The 20862-nt window shown below is 43.5% G+C and overlaps 1 protein-coding gene across 6 annotated transcripts in view; it reads right to left on the reverse strand.

Moving 5' to 3' along the window:
* Nucleotides 1-17802, reverse strand: part of HECTD4 (HECT domain E3 ubiquitin protein ligase 4) — a 213402-nt gene extending 195600 nt beyond the window's left edge. For 4 of the 6 annotated variants that reach the window (XM_053588943.1, XM_053588941.1, XM_053588940.1 and 1 more), the window contains exon 1: nt 17331-17698. In XM_053588943.1, coding sequence (XP_053444918.1) covers nt 17331-17507 — 177 coding nt within the window. In that variant the 5' untranslated portion in view covers nt 17508-17698. Of the gene's footprint in view, nt 1-17330 lie in introns of all 6 variants that reach the window. The other 2 variants (XM_053588942.1, XM_053588944.1) reach the window with 2 other exon arrangements.
* Nucleotides 17803-20862: the final 3060 nt, after the last annotated feature.

Genomic DNA, 20862 nt, shown 5'->3' on the forward strand with positions numbered 1-20862 from the left:
ACAAAAAAACTTTTGTAACAGTTCCAGTCTTCCAGGGACTGCCACTCAATTAAAGCTTATTTTATTTATTTATTTATTTTTTTTGTAGAGACAGAGTTTCACTTTATGGCCCTAGGTAGAGTGCCATGGCATCACACAGCTCACAGCAACCTCCAACTCCTGGGCTTAAGCAATTCTCTTGCCTCAGCCTCCCGAGTAGCTGGGACTACAGGAGCCCACCACAGTATATAATTGTACTCTACAGAGAAGACGAAAGTAAAATGAACATCAGATTATGAAAACAATATTTCTCCTGGGATAGTATTACTGCTTGAGGCTACCTGTTTGAATGGTTCTTTATTAGGAATACAAGATACCATACAGCATATATTAATGGTGGCCCTGTGCGATGGCTCATGCCTGTAATCCTAGCACTCTGAGAGGCTGAGGCAGGTGGATTGTTGAGCTCAGGAGTTCAAGAGCAGCCTAGCAGCCTTAGCTAAAGCAAGACTCCCCCCATCCTCCCACCCCACCATCCATCTCTAAAAATAGCCAGGCATTGTGGTGGGCGCCTGTAGTCCCAGCTACTTGGGAGGCTGAGGCAAGAAAATCATTGGAGCCCAAGTTTGAGGTTGCTGTGAGCTGTGATACCACGCCACTCTACCAAGGGGAACAAAGTGAGACTCTGTCTCAAAAAAAAACCAAAAATATTTAGGGGTTTTAGACAATTGCAAACTATGCCAGTCTTTGCAAACTACAACAAAAAGAGGCACAGATGATAGACAAAAACAGAGTCTATCTCAGGGGCTCTTAACCTTCTGCTATTTGGTGATGAAGCCTGTGGATCCTTTTCAGATAATACTTTAAAATGCATAAAATAAAATACATGGGGCTGTGCCTGTGGCTCAGTGGGTAGGGCACCAGCCCCATATACTGAGGGTGGCAGGTTTGAACCTGGCCCCGGGCAAACTGCACCAAAAAAAAAAAAACCCAGCCAGGCTTTGTGGCAGGCACCTGTATTTCCAGCTACTCAGGAGGCTGAGGGAAGAGAATCACCTAAGCCTAGGAGTTGGAAGTTGCTGTGAGCTGTGATACCACAGCACTCTACCGAGGGTGATAAAGTGACACTCTGTCTCTAAAAAAAAAAAAAAAAATGATGTTATAAGAAACTAATTACATAACCCCGGCCAAAAACCAAAAAAAAAAAAAAAAAATAAGAATCTAATTACAGTATACTGAAATACTGCTATCAAAATATTTAAAGAAACAAATCTGTGATATCATAGGGACTTCTTATAGTTAGTTTCTAAGTTATGGTGAGCATAAATAATATTTCAAGATATATTCAACAATTGTAATGTGACATAAAAAAGAAATCTAGGCCGGGCGTGGTGACTCACACCTGTAATTCTAGCACTCTGGGAGGCTAAGGCAGCTTGAGCTCACGAGTTCGAGACCAGCCTGGGCAAACGCGAGACCCCGTCTCTACAAAAAATAGAAAAACTGAAGCAAGAAGATTGCTTGAGCCCGAGTTGGAGGTTGCTGTGAGCTATGACACCACAGCTGTCCTAGGGCGACAGCTTAAGACTCTGTCTCAAAAAAATAAAAATCTATGATTTCGAAGGGTTACAAAGTCACAGGTCCTGCCAATACCTCTAGAGTTTGTTGACTACATTCAGAATTGAAGAAAATGCTGAATTTCACATAAAGTTTTATGAAAATAAAAGACGTATGTTTTCCCAAATTCATAGATGCTATGAATTCTATTCATGGATCCCATGGATTCCTGGACTCTATTCAGATTCAGAACACCTGAGGGAAAGGAAACTTTTATTATAAACTCAACCAAAAAAAAAAAAAAGCTTCCTCCAAAGTTCCCCAAATGTATTTTTACCTTTCTACCCCTTTTGTTCCCTCTTAGATCAAATAAAACCAGTAGTTATTTTACAGCTACACCATAACTGGATTATTAGAAAGGAATTAGTACATATCAAGAAATAAAAAAACTCTTCTATTATGTACCACTGTTTAATGCAAATTCCTTAACAGATTCTCCTTTAACATTCTTAATTCTTTCATTTTAACAGTAAAAATGGCAAACATAAAGATAGAAAGTCTAGATTTTCTACTCTGTCCCATAAATAGCTACATCTATTGTAGCTAGACTTCATACATTTGCAATCAGTAATACAAACTACAGAGCACAAAGAAAAAACAGTAAACACAGAAAAGATCCATTACAGATATAAGCTGAATGTTATTATTTTATTGGTATAAAATCAATACTGTAGTTACTAGCATTATTAAGCCTACAATTTTCATAAAATAGTTTGCAAATTGTACATCCCCTTATTATTATCTAAAATTGCTACACACTGTGGTCTGACCTAGTAATTCAGCCAAGTACAGGTTTCAGTAAAAACAGTAGGGATGCAAATGTGTCCACTCCAAAGTGTGCCATCATGGAACATTAATTATTCTATGATACAAATGTGCTTAATAGTACTTTCTAAACTCAACGTTCCACACAAATATTCAACCTTATTAGAAGAGGATTCATATAGCACTATTAAAATCCTTTTAAATTAAAAACTGTTTTAATAATAAGTCACAGAAACACTTTAATAATCACTACAAATTTATAATTAATCAAACTTTGACAGATAATGCTCTAAACACTAAAAATCATTTAGCTCCCTATACATTGGTATTATCTTTTTTTTTTTTTTTGAGATAGAGTATTACTTTGTTACCCTTGGTAGAATGTGTGGCATCATAGCTCACAGTAACCTCAAACTCTTGGACTCAAGCAACTCTCTTGCCTCAGCCTCAGGAGTAGCTGGGACTACCAGTGTCCACCACAACATCTGACTATTTTTAGAGATGGGGGTCTTGCTCAGGCTGGTCTTGTACCCAGCAGCTCAGGGAATCCACCTGCCTCAGCCTCCCAGAGTGCTAGGATTACAGGCATGAGCCACCTTGCTTGGACAGTATTATTTTTAAAATAGCAGGTTATCTTTAAAATAGATTCGAAGAAATAACAGTACTGTACAAGACAATGATAGGATATCCATAAATTACTGTGAAGCCATTAAAAATTATATCTTTGGCAAGCGCAGTGGCTCATGCCTGTAATCCTAGCATTCTGGGAGGCCGAGGCAAGTAGATTGCTTAGTTCAGGAGTTCAAGACCAGCCTGAGCAACTGCAAGTCGTCATCTCTACTAAAAAATAGAAAAACTAGCCAGGTTCTGTGGGGGGCACCTGTAGACCCAGTTAATTGGGAGGCTGAGGTAAGTGGATCACTTGAGCCCACAAGTTTGAGGTTGCTGTAAACTATGATGCCACAGCACTCTACCCAGGGCCACCAAGTAAGACTCTGTCTCAAAAAAAGAAAAAAATATGTATCTTTAAATCTCCTTCAACAGAATATTCCCAATAAATGACTAAAGGATCCAAAGCTCTATATACATATAGCATATAATCCCAATTTTATATACATAAAAATATAAGCTAAAGAAGGAAATGATAAAAAAATAATTTTTTCTCAGTGGTATAATCCCAGGGTACTTATCATCTCCCTTACACTTTTAGATGTTTTCTCTATTTTTTTTTTTTTTTTTTTTGGCTGGGGCTGGGTTTGAACCTGCCACCTCCAGCATATGGGACCGGTGCCCTACCCGCTGAGCCACAGGCGCCGCCCTCTATTTTTTTTTTTTTTTTTTTTTTTTGAGACAGAGCTCCAAGCTGTCACCCTGGGTAAAGTGCAGTGGCGTCAGAGCTCACAGTAACCTCCAACTCCTGGGCTTAAGCAATTCTCTTGCCTCAGCCTCCCAAGTAGCTGGGACTACAGGCGCCCACCACAACGACTGGCTATTTTTTGGTTGTAGTTGTCATTGTTATTTGGCAGAGCCAGGGTGGATTCAAACCCGCCAGCTCTGGTGTATGTGACTGGGGCCTCAGCCGCTTAAGCTATAGGCACCAAGCCTGTTTTTTCTATTTTTAAGGCCCATTTATTACGTTGTTTCTGTTTGTTTGTTTGTTTGTCTGGAGAGGGGTGTCACTCTGCTGCCTGGGCTAGAGTACAGTAGCATCATTATATCCTGTTTCCCCGAAAATAAGACATCCTCTGAAAATAAGACCTACTTACAGGAAAGATAAGACGTCCCCTGAAAATAAGACTTAGCACATCTTTGGGAGCACACCTTAAAATAAGACACTGTCTTATTTTCGGGGAAACAGGGTAGCTCACTGTAACCTCAAACTCCTGGGCTTAAGTGATATTCCTGCCTCCACCTCACGGTAGCTGGGATACAGGTGTGCATCACCGTGCCTAGCTAATTTTTCTTTTCTTATTTTTTGTAGAGATGGGGGCTGCTTCTCTGTTCTTGCTTAGGCTGGTCTAGAACTCCTAGCCTCAAGCAATCCTCCTGCTTCAAGTTCCCAGAGTGCCAAGATTACAGGTGTGAGTCACCACAGGCGTGAGTCACTGAGCCCAGCCTGTATTACTTTGTTATAATCAAAAAGATTTTGCATAGCACAAAAATATAATCCACTTAATATCAGTATTTTTCACATAGGTCAAAAAATACTGTGGGTAGGATGCTCGCCACATATACCGAGGCTGGTGGATCAAGGCTGATGGGTTCAAACTCTGCCTGGGCCAGCTAAAACAATGAAAACTGCAACCAAAAAGTAGCTAGGTGTTGTGGCAAACACCTGCAGTCCCAGCTACTTGGGAGGCTGAAGCAAGAGAATCACTTAAGCCCAAGAGTTTGAGGTTGCTGTGGGCTGTGACGCCAGGGCACTCTACCATGGGCGACATATTAAGACTCTTCCTCAAAAAAAAAAAAAAAAAAAAAAAAATAGCCAGGCGTTGTGGTGGGTGCCTGTAGTCCCAGCTACTTGGGAGGCTGAGACAAGAGAAGAGGCAATAGAATCACTTAAGCCCAAGAGTTTGAGATTGCTGTGAGCTGTAACCCCACAGCACTCTACCTAGGGTGACAGCTTGGACTCTGTCTCAAAAAATAAAAAAAGAAAACAAAAAGAAATAGAAAAAATGTTAAGTTACTAATGATATTAGCATGAATGAGAGAAAATGTTAAGCGAGTATGAGTCCAGATAACTGGACACTTGCCTAACAAGTGCTGTACACTCTGAACACACTTCAGGAAGGATGCATCTCTTCCAGGCATGTGCAGCTCCCTCACTCTGCGGGCCTCTGGCAGCATCCCCAAACCATCACACAATAAGAAGTCCTTGTTTCTCTCCTGCCTATATATGGACATGGTCTGTATTAACTGGATTACTGACCAAAAGGAGACTGTGCCAGGACAAGAAGGAGATGAGGCCACAGAGAGGTGCTCTGAAGTGAAGAGATAAGAGATGTGTGGCACTAAGAGATAACTCCGGCTTCTCTTGCCTGACTAGGGTTCTACATGCATTTCCAGGTAGCCAATTACGTCTGTTGGAATTGTCTTTTGGAGTAAGAGCCATTGCCTTAAGCAAATGATAATTTTAAGCAAACCTATGAGTTCTTTTTTTTTCTTCCTTTTTTTTTTGAGACAGAGCCTCAAGCTGTTGCCCTGGGTAGAGTGCTGCAGCATCACAGCTCACAGCAACCTCCAACTCCTGGGATCAAGCGATTCTCCTGCCTCCTCCGCCCAAGTAGCTGGAACTACAGGCGCCCACCACAGTGCCTGGCTATTTTTTGGTTGCAGCCATCATTGTTGTTTGGCGGGCCGCAGCTGGATTCAAATCCGCCAGCTCAGGTGTATGTGGCTGGCACCTTAGCCACTTGAGCTACAGGTGCAGAGCCTTTTCTTTTCTTTTCTTTCTTTTTTTTTTTGCAGTTTTGGCCGAGGCTGGGTTTGAACCTGCCACCTCCGGCATATGGGGCCAGTGCCCTGCTCCTCTGAGCCACAGGTGCTGCCCCTTCTTTTCTTTTTTTATTGTTGGGGACTCATTGAGGGTACAAGAAACCAGATTACACTGATTGCATTTGTTAGGTAAAGTCCCTCTTACAATTGTGTCTTGCCCCCAAAATGTGTGTCACACACTGAGACCCAACCTCCCTCTCTCCTTCCCTCTCACTGCCCTTCCTTTCCCCCACAACCCTCCCTCCTTCTCTCTGTACTCTTCCCTTCCCCACCCCCATCATGTACTAGGTCATTAATTGTCCTTATATCAAAATTGAATACATAGGATTCATGCTTCTCCATTCTTATGATGCTTTACTATGAATAACGTCTTCCACTTCCATCCAGGTTAATACAAAGGATGAAAGGTCTCCATCTTTTTTAATGGCTAAATAGTATTCCATGGTATACATATACCACAGTTTGTTAATCTATTCCTGGGTTGGTAGGCATTTAGGCTGTTTCTACATTTTGGCGATTGTAAACTGAGCTGTGAAATCCTATGAGTTCTAAAGTGTCCTCTGTCACCGTGTGAGGAAAAGAGGTCCTACCAAACACTGCTCCTGGGAATATAAATCGATAGTCACATGGAAGGGCAATTTGGCAGTATCCATTAAAATTTAAAATTGTCATCTATGACCTAGCAATTCCAGTTCTCAGAATTTACCCTCAAAAATTAATCCCACATGTGCACAAGCAGGCATACAAGTTGTACTGGAACCTGTAAGTGTGACCTTACATGGCAAAAGGGACTTTGCCAATGCATTAAGCTAAATACAGATCTTGAGATGAGGGATTACCCTGAACTGTCCGGGTAGGCCCAAATGTAGTCACAAAGGTCCTAAAAAAAGGGAACTGAGAGGAAGCAGTCAGAGGAGAAGGCCAAGGGGTAAGAGATCAGAGGCTAAAGTGATATACTCTGAGGACAGAAGAAAGAGCAACAAGCCAAGGGATACAGGTGGCCACTAAGCTCTGTGAAAAAGGTAAGGAAATGTATTTCCCCTTAGAGCCTATAGAAGAAACCACACCTGGCAACACTTGACTTTTAGCCCAGTGAGACACATGTCAGACTTTTGACCTCCAGAAATGTGAGACAATCAACTTGCATTTTTTGTTTGTTTGTTTGTTTTTGTAGAGACAGAGTCTCACTTTACCACCCTTGGTAGAGTGCCATGGAGTCACACAGCTTACAGCAACCTCCAACTCCTGGGCTTAGGCGATTCTCTTGCCTCAGCCTCCCGAGTAGCTGGGACTACAGGCGCCCGGCACAACGCCCGGCTATTTGTTTGTTGCAGTTTGGCTGGGGCCGGGTTTGAACCCAACACCCTCAGTATATGGAGCCGGCACCCTACTCACTGAGCCACAGGTGCCACCCCACTGTTTTCTTTTTTAATTTTCTTTTGTTTAAACTGGTATTGTTTTAAGCCACAAAATTTGCAATAATTTCTTAGCATAGCAACAGGAAACTAAGATAGGGGAATAGTTAAATAAAACTATAGTATTTCTGGATTCTCGTGCAGCACTTCAAAATAATGTGATGGAAATGTATATGAGACCCAGAATGATCAAAACATATCACTGAGTTTAAAAAAAAACAAAACAAGTTGGGCGGTGCCTGTGGCTCAGTGAGTGGGGCACCGGCCCCATAAACCAAGGGTGGCAGGTTCAAGCCCGGCCCCGGCCAAACTGCAACAAAAAATAGCCAGGCTTTGTAGCGGGCGCTTGTGATCCCAGCTACTCGGGAGGCTGAGGCAAGAGAATTGCCTAAGCCCAAGAGCTGGAGGTAGTTGTGAGCTGTGATGTCACAGCACTCTACTGAGGGCAACAAAGTGAGACAGCTTAAAAAAAAACCAAGTTATATAAAGAGATGTCTAACATGACATCTTTATGTAAAAAAGATAAAATCAGAATGTGTTATGTACAATAACCACACATATACATTCAAAGAGTCTCGAAGAATATATAAAAAAAAAAAATTTAAAAATCACTAATTTAACCAGGGTGAGGAGGAGACAAGAGACCCAGATTAGGGTCGGTGATCAAAAGGGACTTCAGTTTTACTAGTTATTTCCATTTTGTGTATGTATGTATTCATGAACTACTCATAGTTTTAAAAAAATTAATAGGTACATAAGCTGTGCTTAAAATGTAGGATCAAAATAATAGTTACACAATTTTTGTAGTCTTTTCTCCTTTGGATATAAGTATACATTTGTCCCATAGTACATCACCTGCTGTTATTTACATTTGTCTACAACTGTTGACTAAACATCTTGCAAAGCAAATTATTCTCCTTGTGTTCACCCCACAACCACTGTTGTAAAACAAGATGGAAAGAATGAGGGAGGAGACAGTATGGGGCAATTTGGGGAATTGACAGTCTTTTCATAAGTATCACCACATGTACCTTAAGACCTAGGAAAGAACAGGTGCTGACAACCCACCCATCAGCCATAACCAGCAGGTGGTATTTGGTGACAGTCAATATGGAAGCCAAGAAGACAGATAATAATCACGGTTTATTTATTTAGCAAGACCTCAGGCATATGATTGGAGGAAAACTGAAATGAAGACTGTCTATTATCTCATCTGCCTAGCCATACTGCAAACAAATAGAAAGGAAGAAAATTCCAGAGGGATCACCAAAAAAAGAAATAAAATTAAATAATAAAATTTTAAAATGTAAAATCTATTTCCATTACTACAGAAAAAAAATTCCGTTGATGGGATAGTTTTGCTTTCATATAGAATGTGCAGCTGACTGAATATACATAAAATAACTTTCCAGTAACACAGCACCTTAAAGAAGTCAATATGCTTTAAATAAATACTCACATCCATCTTTTTAATTCTTACATTAGCCCTATCATTACCTCCCCTCTTATAGATAAATGATAGTCTAACATAATAGTTCAAGCACAGACACTGGGCTAGAAAGTCAGCCTCAGTTTTTCCACTAACTGTATGACCTTTGTCAAGTTACTGACCTTCTGTATGTGCCAGTTTCCTCATTTGTAAAATAAGGATAATGATAGTACCAACCTCAGAAGGTTTTTGTGGGAATTAAATGAGACGATGGGTGTGAAGAATTTAGCACAGAGCCTGGCATGCTATATCCTGGTACTATTATCATGGCAGTGGTGGAGATGGTGACAGAAAGGATGCTGTACCAGAAGAAACCGGGGATTACTAAAAGTATGGGATTTGCCTGAGCTAAAATTCTAATCCCAGTCTGACTCTTTAAATCCACCTTTCACATCTAGGCAGTATTGTCTCCCCTAGTCCTCATGGGACTCTTCAGTTTCACTTAGCTCTAGCCCAGTGGTTCTCAACCTTCCTAATGCCTTGACTCTTTAATATAGTTCCTCACATTGTGGTGACCCAACACCTGGCAACACTTGACTTTTAGCCCAGAAATATGAGAAAATCAAGTGTTGCCATAAAATTATTTTTGTTGCTCCTTCATGACTGTAGTTTTGCTACTGTTACAAAATGTATGAATTAACCCCTATGAAAGGGTCGTTTGATCCCCAAAGGGGTTTTGACCCACAGGTTGAGAACTGCTGTTCTAGCCAGACAAGGTGGAGAGCTTGTTGTGCCTTTTGTCCAAGCTCACGGAACATTACACCAAGATTTAGTGACTCTTATTAAAGTTTTCATTAGCTGCATGGTGACCACTGCATGGTCACTCATTACTGGTGAATGAGAGTAGTTTATTCATCTATTCATTAACTCTTCCAAATCTATAATTTGGAATTCTATAAAAATACATAACCACTTCCCAAAAGATTTTGCCCAAAAGATAAGCAGGCTGGTGATATCCTCCTAGGAGAATGTAAATCTAAATATCAAGATTTCACTTGAGTGTACCCCGAGTGTTCAAAGCTTGTCTATTTCAGTTGATCATCTCCAAACCCAAATGCTCCTTTCCTTACAACCCAAATCAAATAACAAACAAAAATCCTACTGAGCCTTTCAGGTTTTGTTTGTTTGTTTACTGAAGTATAATTGGCACACAATAAACTGCACATATTAAAAGTATATAATCTGATGAGTTTTGACATACATATACAAATGTGAAACCCCGACACAATCAAAATAGGGAAATACTGTATATAATATTGCATGTTGCATCAATAATTCATTTTCATTTCTGAATAATATTCTACTGTATGGATGTACTACATATGTGTATACTGTATGGATACACATTTGTTTATCCAATCACCTGTTGATGAACATTTGGATTGTTTCCAGTTTTTGGTAGTCACAAACCTAACTTCAAGTTTTTGTGTGCTGTGTGTGTGTGAGGGGTACTTATAAACAAACACAATGAAATATGAGAAACACTAACCAAAATGCTTTAACTTAAAAGGATATCTAAAACTGTGGGGGAAAAAATATCTTGATCACCTTGGGCATGTTAATTAGCTTCTCTGTCAACACCCATATATGCAATGCCTGTCCCCAATGGGAGTTTGTAAAGAAAAATGATAAAAGAGGATGGGTAGCTCACACCTGCAATCCTAGCACTCTGGAAGACCAAGGTGGGTGGATCACCTGAGCTCAGGAGGTCAAGACCAGCCTGAAGGAGAGTAAGACCCCATCTCTCAAAATAGCCGGGCATTGTGGCAGGCGCCTGTAGTCCCAGCTACTCCGGAAGCTGAGGCAAGAGAATGGCTTGAGCCTAAGAGTTTGAAGTTGCTGTAAGCTATGACACCATGGCAGTCTACTGAGGGCAACAAAGTGAGTGAGATTCTGTCTCAAAAGAAAAAAAAGAAAGAAAAGAAAAATGATAAAAGGGCTCAGCTTGGCCCCCGTAGCACAGGGGTTATGGTGCCAGTCACATACACCAAGGCTGGTGGGTTCGAACCTGACCAGGCCAGGTAAACCACAATGACAATCGCAACAAAAAATAGCCAGGCATTGCGGCAGGCTCCTGTAGTCCCAGCTACTTCGGAGGCTAAGGCAAGAGAATCACTTAAACCCAAGAGTTTGATGTTGGGCTCAGCGACTGTGGCTCAAGCAGTTAAGGCGCCAGCCACATACACCTGAGTTGGAAGGTTTGAATCCAGCCCAGGCGCACCAAACAAGGACGGCTGCAACCAAAAATTAGCCAGCGTTGTAGCAGGCGCCTGTCATACCAGGTACTTGGGAGGCTGAGACAGGAGAATCACTTGAGCCCAGGAGTTGGAGGTTGCTGTGAGCTGTGATGCCACAGCACTCTACCCAGGGTGACATAGTGAGACTCTGTCTCAAAAAAAAAATGAGAAAAGAAACAAAAAGCTTTTGGAACTTCTACAACTAAGCTGTTTTCTCCCACCCTCCTTGAATTCCCTTTATTTTAAAAAGACTAATGTTCTGGCGGCGCCTGTGGCTCAGTGAGTAGGGCGCCGGTCCCATATGCCGAGGGTGGCGGGTTCGGACCCAGCCCTGGCCAAACTGCAACAGAAAAATAGCCGGGCGTTGTGGCGCGCGCCTGTAGTCCCAGCTGCTCAGGAGGCTGAGGCAAGAGAATCGCGTAAGCCCAAGAGTTAGAGGTTGCTGTGAGCCGTGTGACGCCACGGCACTCTACCCGAGGGCGGTACAGTGAGACTCTGTCTCTACAAAAAAAAAAAAAAAAAAAAGACTAATATTCTATGAAATATGTACTACAATGCAAAATTCAATAACATTTGAGCTGTCATTTTGAGCTGTTGCTTTATTTCTCTTAAATGTGTATCTATTTCAGCACTTATAAAATTATTTCCTATATGACTTTGCTTTCTGTTAGCAACAAAATAAAAATACAGTAGCTATTTTAAAGGATAAGATAAAAACCTCACTCTGTATTTTTAACTCACCTAGAGTAAGATCCAAAGCCCTTACCCACAAGGCCATACTTGATCTGCATCCCCTATTCTCCATCTTTCCTCTTTCCCTTTGCTTACTGAGCTCAGAATTCCAAACATGCTCAGTATGCTTCCCTCTCAGGGACTTGGCTCTTGCTGTCCTCTCTGTGTGGGATGATCTTTCCTTGGTAGCCATATGGTGTACTTCCTCACTTCCTTCAGGTCTCTGCTCAAAAGCCATCCCGGGCTTTCCTTTCCTGCCCACGTGACATAAAACAGAGCCCCCTTCCCAATGCTCTCCCTCTCTTTACCCAGCAATACTTTTCTCCTTAGCACTTACCATTTGCCATTATAATATATATAATGTGTATATGCATATATAGACACACACACATACATAACACATACAAACACACACACACCACACCTCATATTACGTATCTGATTGTTACTATCTATATACCCTCCCAGTGAAATATAAGCTTTCTGAGAATAAGGATTTTATTTTTTGTCTGCTGCTATATCCCCAGAATTTGGGAAAGTGGGCCCAGATCACTTCTAAATTCCACCAATACAGCCTGGGTGATGTCTCACACTTATTATCCTAGCACTCTGAGAGGGCAAGGTGAGAGAATCACTTGAGGTCAGGAGTTAAGAGACCAGACTGAGAAAGAGTGACTCCGTCTCCACCAAAATATATTAAAAAATTAGCCAGAAGTTGGGCGGCGCCTGTGGCTCAGTGAGTAGGGCGCCGGCCCCATATGCCGAGGGTGGCGGGTTCAAACCCAGCCCCGGCCAAACTGCAACAAAAAAATAGCCGGGCGTTGTGGCGGGCGCCTGTAGTCCCAGCTGCTCGGGAGGCTGAGGCAAGAGAATCACGTAAGCCCAAGAGTTAGAGGTTGCTGTGAGCCGTGTGACGCCACGGCACTCTACCCAAGGGCGGTACAGTGAGACTCTGTCTCTACAAAAAAAAAAAATTAGCCAGAAGTGGTGATATATGTCTACAGTCTCAGCTACTTTAGAGGCTATGGCAAGATTGTGATCACTGCAGATCTTTGAGGATCACTTGAGTCCAGCAGTTTGAGATTGCAGTGAGCTGTGATCATTTCACTGCACTCTAGCCAGGGTGATGGAGTGAGACACAGCCTCAGAAAAAAACAAAACAAAACAAAACAAAAAAAACTACTAAAACTTGTTTGAATGAATTTGTTAATTAAACACTATTTAGGCCAAGGGTGGTGGCTCACACCTATAATTCTAGCACTCTGGAGGCCAAGGTGGGTAGATTGCTTGAGCTCACAAATTGGAGACCACCCTGAGCAAAGCCAGATCCTGTCTTTACTAAAAATAGAAAAATTGAGGCAAGAGGATCATTTGAACCTGAGTTGGAGGTTGCTGTGAGCTATGATACCAGGGCACTCTACCTAGGACGACAGCTTGAGACTTTGTCTCAAAAAAATATAAAAATAAATAAATAAACACAATTTATTAGATTTTTAAAAGAAATCTGTTTAGATTTATTAGGAAAATAAAATTTTTTTTTTGAAACAGAGTCTCACTATGTTGCCCTCAGTAGAATGCTGTAGTATCACAGCTCACAGCAACCTTCAACTCTTGGGCTTAAGCAATTCTCTTGCCTCTGCCTCCCAAGTAGCTGGGACTACAGGTGCCCGCCACAGCATGCAGCTATTTTTTTGTTGCAGTTGTTTAGTTGGCCCGGGCTGGGTTTGAACCCGCCACCCTCAGTGTATGTGACTGGAGCCGTAACCACTGTGCTACGGGCACCAAGCCAGAAAAAGATTTTTAATTCAAATACTCTGCTCCTATTTAAATTAAAATATTAAGTCAATGTGGGTATACTTCTTAAGATTGGTTCTTTTTTCAGATTGACATTTAACTTTGAGTAACACAGAATGAAAAGAACCCTGGAATTCACAGGCAAGAAAGCCAGGGTTTAGTTTGCCCTACCCAAACTAGCTATGCTATGGCAATCAAGTTATAACCTCTCCTTATCTCAGACAACTTTTTTTTAAAATGAGGGAAACTATTACTTCTTTTTATTTTATTTTATTTTTATTTTTTGAGACAGAGTTCTCACTCTGTTGCCCTTGGTAGAGTGCCATGGTGTTACAGCTCACAGCAACTTCAAACTCTTGGGCTTAAGCAATTCTCTTGCCTCAGCCTCCAAAGTAGCTGGGACTACAGATGCCTGCCACTACGCCCGGCTATTTTTGGTTGTAGTTGTCACTGTTATTTGGCAGGCCTGGGCTGGATTCGAACCCACCAGCTCCGGTGTATGTGGCTGGTGCCCTAGCCACTGAGCTACAGGTGCCGAGCTAGGAAAGTCCCAGCTACTTCTAAAGTCCCTTCTTGGCTCCATGCTCGTAGCACAGTGGTTACAGCGATGGCCACATGCACCAAGGCTGGTGGGTTTGAACCCAGCTGGGGCCAGCTAAACAATAATGACAACTGCAACAACAAAAAAAAAGCCCAGCATTGTGGTGGGCACCTGTAGCGCCAGCTACTTGGGAGGCTGAGGCAAGAGAATCACTTAAACCCAAGAGTTTGAGGTTACTGTGATCTATGATGCCACAGCTCTTTACCAAGCATGACATAGTGAGACTCTGTCTCAAAAAATAAATAAATAAATAAATAAATAAATAAATAAATAAAGTCCCTTCTCGCTCTAAAATTCTGAGACTCTATTGCAGTCTACTGAATTAAGGTTGCAATCATAAATTAGTTGACGTAGTTTGAGTCTCATCCTTCATAACCCAAAATTGTTAGCTGAAGGATTCTATATATTATAAAACAATGTGAAAAAAAAATGGCCATTATTCACCCAAATGTCCACTGGAAAGATAGGCTTTAAGTGTGACTTTATAGGCATGGTAGTATTTCAAAAGTTAGCTTTTGAAAAATTGATAATCCTCTTCAAATATGAAAAAAAAGTTACAAAAAAGGAAATAAAGATATCTGTTTATTACTACATCTGTTGCAGTTATGAAATTTAGAAACAACTGCAAATAAAAATATTATACATGCACAGAGGCAGTAAAGTATTATGACTAGGAACAGATGTGTTTGAGATAAACAGAACTTGGTTAATGGCCAAGCTCTTTAGCAAGTCTCACACATATACTACACTTTACTTACTCCATCTGTACAATGGGTACAATATTCCCATTTGTTACAACTGATAAGATTTAGCTCCTAGCATCCTTTGAGACTTTAATAAGATAATGTCTAACACAAAAGATACATTTAATCAATATTATCAAATTGGGCAGCACCAGTGGTTTAGTGAATAGGGCACTGGCCCCATATAGGGAGGGTGGCGTGTTTGAACCCAGCCCTGGCCAACTGCAACAAAAAAATAGCTGGGCGTTGTGGTGGGTGCCTGTAGTTCCAGCTACTTGGGAGGCTGAGGCATGAGAATTGCCTAAACCCAAGAGCTGAAGGTTGCTGTGAGCTGTGACACCACAGCACTCTACCGAGGGCTACAAAGTGAGACAAAGTGAGACTCTGTCTCCTTCTCTAAATATATATATATATAATTATCAAATAATTAAATGTGAATACACTCACAAATACAAATATAACAGCCACAAAAACATTCTTAGCTATCTGTTTCTCCTAATGCTATGGAGCCCGTATAACATGTGTAAAGAAATGAAAAAAATTCCTCACTACTAACAGTCATAAATGTTTATCACCCATACACATACTAGTTTGCAAAAAGTCAGACCATAAATTAAAAAAAAAAAAATTGGAGTTGGGGGCACTGCGACTCATGCCTATAATTGTAGCATTCTGGGAGGCCAAGGTGGGAGGATCTCTTGAGCTCAAGAGTTGAAAACCCACCTGAGCAAGAAGACTTGGTCTCTACAAAATAAAAAAATATTTAAAAAATAAATAAAATAACAAGTTTTTAATCTAGCAGGCCAGAGAGGTTCTTTCCTTTAAAACTGTTATTCTGTAGAAATACCTGACAAATTCACGCAATACATTTATACAGTAAACATTTCAAGAAAGCCAACTTACTAGTGCAGAAATTTTAACTAATCCTGCTTTTTCTACTCCTGAAAATAAATAAATTACATATAAAAATTTTGGTTCTGAGAACTTGAATTACTCTCTGCAAAATAGAGAACATACACTTCCCACCTTTCACATACATCAGACCCAATTAAATCAAAAGATTCTACCATGATGGGATAATACTCCCTGAGTTTTCAGGCAAGACACTCAGACACACCTTGCTTTTTATAGAATAGGCCCAAATGAGTCATAATAAGACACCCTGTTAGGAATTCTCTAACAACTTATATTTTCTTTTCTTTTTTTTTTTTTTTTAATGGTCAGATTGTAAAATAAGTCAATTAAGAGCTCACAAATGAAATGCTGAAGCAACCTCAAAGCCAGACAAAAATACAGTGGAACCTATTCACATCTCAAGCACGTCTCAGCCAACGTGATCCCATCACTGCAGTTTCCAGAAACACACAGTAATGGGTTTTAATTCATTTCTATAAATGTTCGTTGTGCTGAAAGCCGAAATACAAAACTATAAAATGCAAAACTGCAAAAACACAAAAGATTCCTTGCATTCTGTTTATAGACAGAAAACAGGCATCCTCTCTGTGCCCTACACCAGAAAGCCCTCCTTGCCACAGTAAGAATTTCATGACACCCCATGCTACCTACACCATCAAAATGTCATCCTACAAAGTGGAGGGGGGCAGTGTCAGCATCAGCAGGCCTCCATGAAATGATACTGCCAGTATTCTCACCTCTGGGCAAACAGAAACCCAGTGAAGTAGGTGGAAAGTTCCCATTAAGCAAACATATTTGGTTTCCTTCTGCCTCCAAAGCCAAGCAGCACAGTGATGAGATTTGCTTTTGCACCTGCCACGGCTCCTAAGCCTACTCTTGTCGCAACCCCCAAACACACAAAAAGGCCCTGTGGCCTAAAGCGCCCGTGACCCTTCCCAGAGAGCGCACGGAGGGATACCATAGCATCCCCCCCTATCCCCCGTTGTCCACACCGCCCGCTTTCCTGACAAAGGCCCAGTGTCAATCTGAGTAACGACACAGAGAAGTTGCCGGATTGCTCATCGGGGACCTGCAACTGCCACTACCCTCTCCCGCGTGGGGGGTGGGGGAGGAATCAACACAGACCTAGGGAAGAAAGAGGTGGGAGGATAAACAGGGTTAAAATATATATGTTCCCAAAGCTAAGCAACTAGGGTGTGCCCTGGAAGTGAGTCGAGGGGGTCCATGAGGGAGGGGAGAGAGAGCCGGGGTGGTGGCCACTGCTCCTCCAGCGCTAGAAGGCCATACCCGGGGATAGTCTAATAAAATGCCGGTGTCGGAACGTTCAAAATGAAACCACAAATGAAATCCCCAGTGGGCAGAAGGCCCAGAGGAGGGAGGGTGGCGGACGGTCTGCAGACCAGCAGCCGCTGCCCCCACCTGCCCGCCCCGCGCCCACACACACCTGCCCCGGCAGCCACCAGGAGGCTCGCGGGTGGGGTGAGGCGGAGATGCTGGGGGCCCGACCCCGAGGTGCCAACAGCCGGGTCCGAGGGCAGCCTCGCTCACCTCCAGGTCGGTGTCGGCGGCCTCCGGGGCCCCGAGGATCTCGCTGGGCAACTCGGCCAGGTCGGTGACCCGGATCAGCCCATCGTGCAGGAAGATGGTCTCCTCCTTCACCGAGAGCCACTGCGCCGAGTCCGCCGCCGCCGCCGCCGCGGCCGCCGCGGCCGCCGAGGAGCCCATGGCCCCGGCTGCGGGGTTGGCGCTGAGGAGCAGACGCCCGGCCCGGAGAGACTGGAGCAGCAGCCGCCGCGATCACCAGTCCATGGCAGCGGCCGCCGCACCCGCGGGCAGCGCCCCGCTAGCCGCCTCGCCTGTGCAGCTCCACCCTAGGCGATCCGAGCAGCCATCCCCCAAACCCCGGCCCCGGAGACCCCGGCCCCGCCGCCGCCGCCGCCGCCGCCGCCCTGAGGAACAGGATCCGCCTCTGCTGCTCAGTAGCCAACTGTCAGTGAGACGCCATGTTGGGGGCGGGGCTCCCGGCATGCCCCGCGGAGCGGACAATACAGGCCCCGCCCGCCAGGCCCCGCCCCCCCATCCACGGACTCCGCTCAGGGGTGAGCCACAGCCTCCGTCTTGTGTATAAGTCTGTCTTGCCCTCAGCCTGACCTCTCTCGGTCCTTTCTAAATCTGTACAGCCAGGGTCGCTCTGGGTCTGCTGCGCTCTTGAAAAGGGTGGCGCCTCCCCTTGCATGCCTCGTCGGGCCAAAGCCCCTAATCTTCTTTCACGCTTAAATGAGATACAATGTAAAAGGCTAGCGCAGAATAGGTGCTGCAGACTTCATAACACTTGATAGACTCGCATAGTAGGTCCTTCATATTTACTGAAAAGTCTAGTACCCAATAAGCACTCAATCTCGGGTGAACATCAGGCTCCAGTCAACAATGCTTGATGCCCATCCTGAGCCAGAGCAAAATCTCGTCCCTAAAAACTAGCCGGGTGTTGTGGCAGGCAGCTGTAGTCCCAGCTACTCAGGAGACTGAGGCAAGCGGATCGCTTGAGCCCAAGAGTTTGAGGTTGCAGTGAACTATGATGCATGGCACTCTGCCATGGGTGACAAAGTGAGACTGTCTAAAAAAAAAAAAAAATGGTGTCTAATGCCTGGCGTCTAATATGCCTCCATGAGTAGCAGTTACAATTTTTTTTTTTTTTGAGACAGAATCTCACTATGTCACCCTCGGTAGATGTCACCCTCGGTAGAGTGCTATGGTGTCACAGCTCACAGCAACCTCAAACTCTAGGGTTTAAGCGATTCTCTTGCCTCAGCTTCCCAAGGAACTGGGACTACAGGCGCCCGCCACAACGCCCGGCTATTTTTTTTTGGTTATAGATGTCATTGTTGTTTGGTGGGTCCAGGCTGAGTTCAAACCTGCCAGTTCCGTTGTATGTAGCTGGAGCCCTAGCTGCTGAGCTACAGGCACCAAACCATATAATTATTGTTATATTCCATCAATATTCGATGCTAATTGAAATTAATTGAAATGTACCTTTAAACTTTCGCGTGCCGGGGCGGTGCCTGTGGCTCAGTGAGTAGGGCGCTGGCCCCATATACCGAGGGTGGCGGGTTCAAACCCGGCCCAGCAAGAAAAAAATAGCCGGGTGTTGTGGTGGGCACCTGTAGTCTGCTCGGGAGACTCTACTGAGGGCGACAAAGTGAGGCTCTGTCTCCAAACAAACAAACAAAAAAGTTCACGTGCCAGCCAGGTGTAGTGGCTCCCACCTGTAATCACAGCATTTTGGGAGGCCAAGGCAGGAAGAAGCATTGCTTGAGGTCAGGAATTTGAGACAAGTGTAAGTAAGAAAAATACAAGAAATAGAAAAATTAGTTGGGCACAGTCCCAGCTACTAGGAAGGCCAGGGCAGAAGGATCTTTTGAGCCCATGACACTGAGGTTGCAGTGAGCTATAGTGACAAAACTGCACACTAGCCGGGGTCTAAGAGTGATACCCTATCTCAAGAAGAAGAAAAAGCCTCCCCATTTTAATAAAAACAAAAAGGAAAGAACTATATTTGTAAAGAAAAATGTATGAGAGAATATATCCCAAATTGTTAATTTGGGTTACCAGTGGGACTGGTCCCCAACAGCTGAGGTGAGATTGTTCTCTTTGTATTACTTTTACGACTTTAAAAAATAATAAAAAAGGACCGGGCGCAGTGACTCACTCCTGTAATCCTAGCACTCTGGAAGGCTGAGGCGGGTGGATTGCTTGAGCTCATGAGTTCAAAACCAGCCTAAGCAAAAGCAAGACCCTGTCTCTACAAAAAATAGAAAAACTGAGGCAAGAGGATGGCTTGAGCCCAAGTTGGAGGGTGCTGTGAGCTATGACTCCATGGCACACTACCCAGGGCAACAGCTTGAGACTTTGTCTCGAATAATAATAATAATAATAATAATGAAGAAGATTAAGGTGCATACCCTTTGGGGCCAGACGAGGTGGCTCATGCCTGTAATCCCAGCATTCTGGGAGGCCAAGGAGGGCAGATTGCTTGAGCTTCAGATCAGGAGACCAGCCTGAGCTAGAGTGGGACCCTCATCTCTAAAAAATAGCTGGGTGTTGTGGTGGACACTGGTAGTCCCAGCTACTCGGGAGGCTAAGGCAAGAGAATCACTTGAGCCTAAGGGTTTGAGGTTACTGTGAACTCTGACACCATGGCACTCAACCCCAGAGCTACTGAGTGAGAGTCTATCTCAAAAAAAAAAAAAAAGCGTACATACTCTTTGATGCAGCACCTCAGAGGAAGGAGAAGAAGTTGTCTGAAAGACATAATCAGACTCACAGTCAAAAAAAAAAAAAAAAAACAGACTCACAGTCAAGGGTATATAACAGGGATATCAGCTCAGTATTGTTTATAAGAGGAAAATTATAATCAATCTAGATGTCCAAATATAGGGAAGTGGTTAACTAAAATATGGTATATCATAAGATGAACTATTATAAAGCCATTCAAAACCTTGCAGGGAGTGGTGGCTCTCACCTGTAATCCCACCACTCTGGGAGGCTGAGCCAAGTGGATCACCTGAGCTCACAAGTTCAAGATCAGCCTGAGCCAGACCCCTGTCTCTAAAAAAGTAGCCGGGCATTAGCCGGGCGTTGTGGCGGGCGCCTGTAGTCCCAGCTACTCGGGAGGCTGAGGCAAGAGAATCGCTTAAGCCCAGGAGTTGGAGGTTGCTGTGAGCTGTGTGAGGCCACGGCACTCTACCGAGGGCCATAAAGTGAGACTCTGTCTCTACAATAAAAAAGAAAAGTAGCCGGGCATTGTAGTGGGCGCCTGTTGTCCCAGCTACTCCAGAGACTTAGGCAAGAGAATTGCTTGAGCCCAAGATTTTGAGGTTGCTGTGAGCTTTAACACCATGGCACTCTATGGAAGGTGACTAAGTGAGACTCTGTCTCGAAAAAGAAAAAACTTGTTTGCAAAGAATACTAATCCAAGTTAGCCTGCCTATAGTCCCAGCTACTGCAGGAAGGCTGACGCAGGTGGATGGCTTGAGCTCAGAGTTCTAGGCTGCAGTGAGCTCTGATCATACAGCCTGGACAA

Source organism: Nycticebus coucang, chromosome 4 (genome assembly GCF_027406575.1).
Source record: "Nycticebus coucang isolate mNycCou1 chromosome 4, mNycCou1.pri, whole genome shotgun sequence".
Taxonomy (NCBI): Eukaryota; Metazoa; Chordata; class Mammalia; order Primates; family Lorisidae; genus Nycticebus; species Nycticebus coucang.